The following is a 3,357-nucleotide window of genomic DNA, read 5'->3' as shown; positions in this document are numbered from 1 at the left end:
CCCACCCCATGACTCAGGGTTAGCAAACAATACTTCTGTCCAGCTTGTACTTTTCTACCAGCTCCAAAGACCCTACAGAAGCCTGCCTTTCACCCAGCCCATTGCTGTCTCTGCTCCTGCTCAGAAGGCAGCTGTCATTCTGTGGTTACCCCAACCCATCTCTTCTGTGGGGTTTGCTGCATGGTTTGATTTTGTAGTATTCCTTGCCTCCCTAGTGCCAAGATACCCCTGTGGTGGAAAATCCTTTCACAGAACACCACATACAAAGCCAGGTGTGGTGACTGACACCTATAATCTCAGTTCTAGGGAGATGGAGACAGGAGGATCCGAGAAGCTTGCTTGGCAACCACTCTAGCCAATCAGTGGGCTCCAGGTTCAGTGAGTGCCCCTGTCTCAAAATAAGATGAAAATGGATTGAGGAAGGCACAAGATGTTGGCCTCTGGCCATCACATGCATGTGTGCACACGGGTCTACACACAGTAAATAAATAAATAAATAAACAAACAAATAAATAAATAAATAAATACAAAATGTTTTCAAAGGCCTCTTTCTGCAGGCTGGAGACGTAAAGCAATGCCTGAGTGTGGTGGTCTTCCATGCATATGCGACTCATCCAGAGCAAACTCGGGAGCTTCACCTGCCAACTTACTGTGTAGCCGAGCACTGTCTTACACTCCGGATGCACACGCCTTTCCTTGGGCAACCCTTGCATTCTAAACGTGCACCACCATACGTGGTTTGCTTGTGCAGAAACCAAACCTTGTGTGCAGTAGCTGAGCTGCAGCACCAGCCCCTCCCACACTTAATTTCAAATGTATTTCTTATTTCTTCTTCTCAAAGGCATCTACTGTCCACGTGGTCACTGGCTGTGGACCTGCAGGGTGGAAACCTTGGGCTGGGGACACCACATTTTTGCCCCGTGGAGACCATCTCTCTCCTTCCTTTCAAGTCACTTCTGCTGGCTTTCACACTCTGGAAAGAGGCACAAGGTCAGATCCAGTGGAAGGCTAAGCCGAGGGTGGATCAGTATCCTTCGCCTTCCGCACGTCTCTGCAGGAGGCTAAGCCCCGCCCATAGCTCTCCAGGCACTTGGAGAATTCTGCATGGAAATGCCACCCTACTGGAGGGTCAGAGATGACAGACACAGACAAAGTAGGCATGCTGTACCCTGCTGACCTGGGGGTACTCCGGAAGAAATGGTGGACGATGTGGTCAGGCCCACACCTGCGGCGGTCACGGCAGCCACGTCGATGGTGTAGGTGGTGAGAGATGACAGTCCACGGATCTTGTACTCGTGGGTTGTGCTGTTGAGGGTGTGTGTGAGCCGAGAGTCATTCTTCCCATACACCTCCCAGGAGATCTGATAGCCTGCAGAGACAAGGGAAGAACTGAGGCAGGACCTCCACCAGACAGGTGGGAAGCCAGCGCTCCTTGAGAATGGGGTTCTGGGACCTCAGGAGCCTGGTGCATGGACAAGAGGTGACAGATCCGCCCCTCCAGCTGCAGTGCTGTGCTTAGCTCATTCTTGTCCAATCAGGAGACATTACAGCATGGTTCCCAGCTTCATTAACTGCTGTTTTCATTACCCAGAACCCTGAGTGGGTGGCTCACTCTAGGGTCCCATCTCATGTGCGGAAACACGTGTGTCTGTGTGTTTGTGTGCATGCATGTGAGCGTGCTTGTGTGTGTGGTGATTGACAGGCCATTCTTCCGGCTTTCAAAGAGAAATATTTCCTTTTACCTCAGTTTTGCTTTGCCTCTGAGCTTTGCCCCGCTCCTTACTGAAGATGCGGTTTTCTAGGAAAAAAAAATTTAATTTTCCTCCCGATTCTCGTCTTAGTCTGGCGGGGCCTCGTGATCACAATTTATTCAGCCTCAGATTCCATTGTGACTTGGGGCTTAGAGAAAAAAAAAAACCAACTAGTGCCTGAGTCAACCCCTTTTGAGGGGAGCTGATGGGATTAGAGGGCGCTTAAAGTGTCTGGTAAAGAGGGGACAGTGATGGAGAGAGCTCCCGGGGTCCTCGGGCGAAGGAAAACTGCTGAGGATGCCAGCCCTTCCCTCTTCTCAGTCAATAAGCTCGGGGATATGGAAGCTCTAAGACGCATCTTAGCTCCCCTTCACTCAGATGAAAGCCATAAATAAAGTTAGAAACTGCTCTTGCGGGTGAACAGAAACTTAGAGGATGGCGCCTCGGGACTTTAATATTTTGAAAAAAAATTTAATGTCAGAATTCACCCCCTGCTCACTGTCCCCACAGTCATCAGACAGCGTGGTAACTACAAGGTACCTTCAGGGAGACTCAGATGTTGGGGGAGGTGTAGCTGGAACAGCAAGGCAAGAAAGACCACTGGAGGCATGCTGCGGTCACGGAGGGATGCTGGGTCCATGGAAGGATGCTGGAGCCATGGAGGGATGCTGGGGTCATGGGGAGAGATGCTAGGGCCATGGAAGGATGCTGGGGGCATAGAGGGATGCTGGGGCCTCAGAAGAGAGGTGTGTGCTGGGACCAAGGGGGGATACTGGGGCCATGGAGAGATGCTGGGACCACAGAGGGATATTGGGGCCATGGGGGGGATTCTGGGGCTATGGGGGGATGTTGGAGCTATGGGTAGATGCTGGGGCCATGGGGGCCTTGAGGTCGCCTGAGTGCCTGAATTCCAATGGCCAGGGATGGAGCAGGTCTCTGCCTTAGGGACATGGAACATCAAACCTCACTACTCTGTGTAGTCTACCAGGGTCTCAGGCCCTAATCCCTGCTCCCTTTCCCCCATGGTACTGGCAAGAGCTGTTCCCATGCTGTCTCTGGCTGCCACCTCCCCTCCAGTCTTGCCCAACGCCAAGTCTTAGGTTCTCTTTCTTCACCTACTGCCCATACTGCAGAGTTTCCATGGACTGGGGCTTGGATCTGAGTACTCTGCTCAGGTTCCACAGATTGGTGTAAGATCTGAGCATTCTGCTTCAACTTCCATGGCTGGGTGCTAAGATCTGAGTACCCTCCGCTTCTCCTGTAATCAGATTGGAGACTGCCCTAATTGTCACCCCAGAACCTTCATCCAGTAACTGATGGAAGCAGATGCAGAGATCCACAGCTGTGCACTGGGCTGAGGTCTGGGGGTCCAGTTGAAGAGAGGGAGGAGCAAAGGAGGCCATCATCCTGACAGGGAAAACCACGGAGACAGCTCACCTGAGCTTGTTTGTGGGAGCTCATGGACTTTATACTGACAGTCAGGGAGCCTGCATGGGACTGACCTAGGCTCTCTGCATGTGGGTGACAGTTGTGTGGCTTGGTCTGTCTGTGGGACCCCTGGCAGTGGGACTAGGATCTGTCCCTGGCACATGAGCTGGCTTCTGGA

The 3,357-nt window shown here is 52.2% G+C and overlaps 1 protein-coding gene across 1 annotated transcript in view; it reads right to left on the bottom strand.

Annotated features, from left to right (window-relative positions):
- Sdk1 (sidekick cell adhesion molecule 1) overlaps positions 1-3,357 on the bottom strand; it is a 622,567-nt gene that overhangs the window by 152,937 nt on the left and 466,273 nt on the right. Inside the window, exon 20 of the mRNA XM_026789743.1 lies at positions 1,178-1,369. Coding sequence (XP_026645544.1) covers positions 1,178-1,369 — 192 coding nt within the window. The remainder of the gene's footprint in view (positions 1-1,177; positions 1,370-3,357) is intronic.

The sequence above is a fragment of the Microtus ochrogaster genome, unplaced genomic scaffold (genome assembly GCF_000317375.1).
Source record: "Microtus ochrogaster isolate Prairie Vole_2 unplaced genomic scaffold, MicOch1.0 UNK27, whole genome shotgun sequence".
NCBI lineage: Eukaryota > Metazoa > Chordata > Mammalia > Rodentia > Cricetidae > Microtus > Microtus ochrogaster.
The sequence above is the reverse complement of the archived record's forward strand: the minus strand, read 5'-3'. Positions and strand labels throughout refer to the sequence as shown.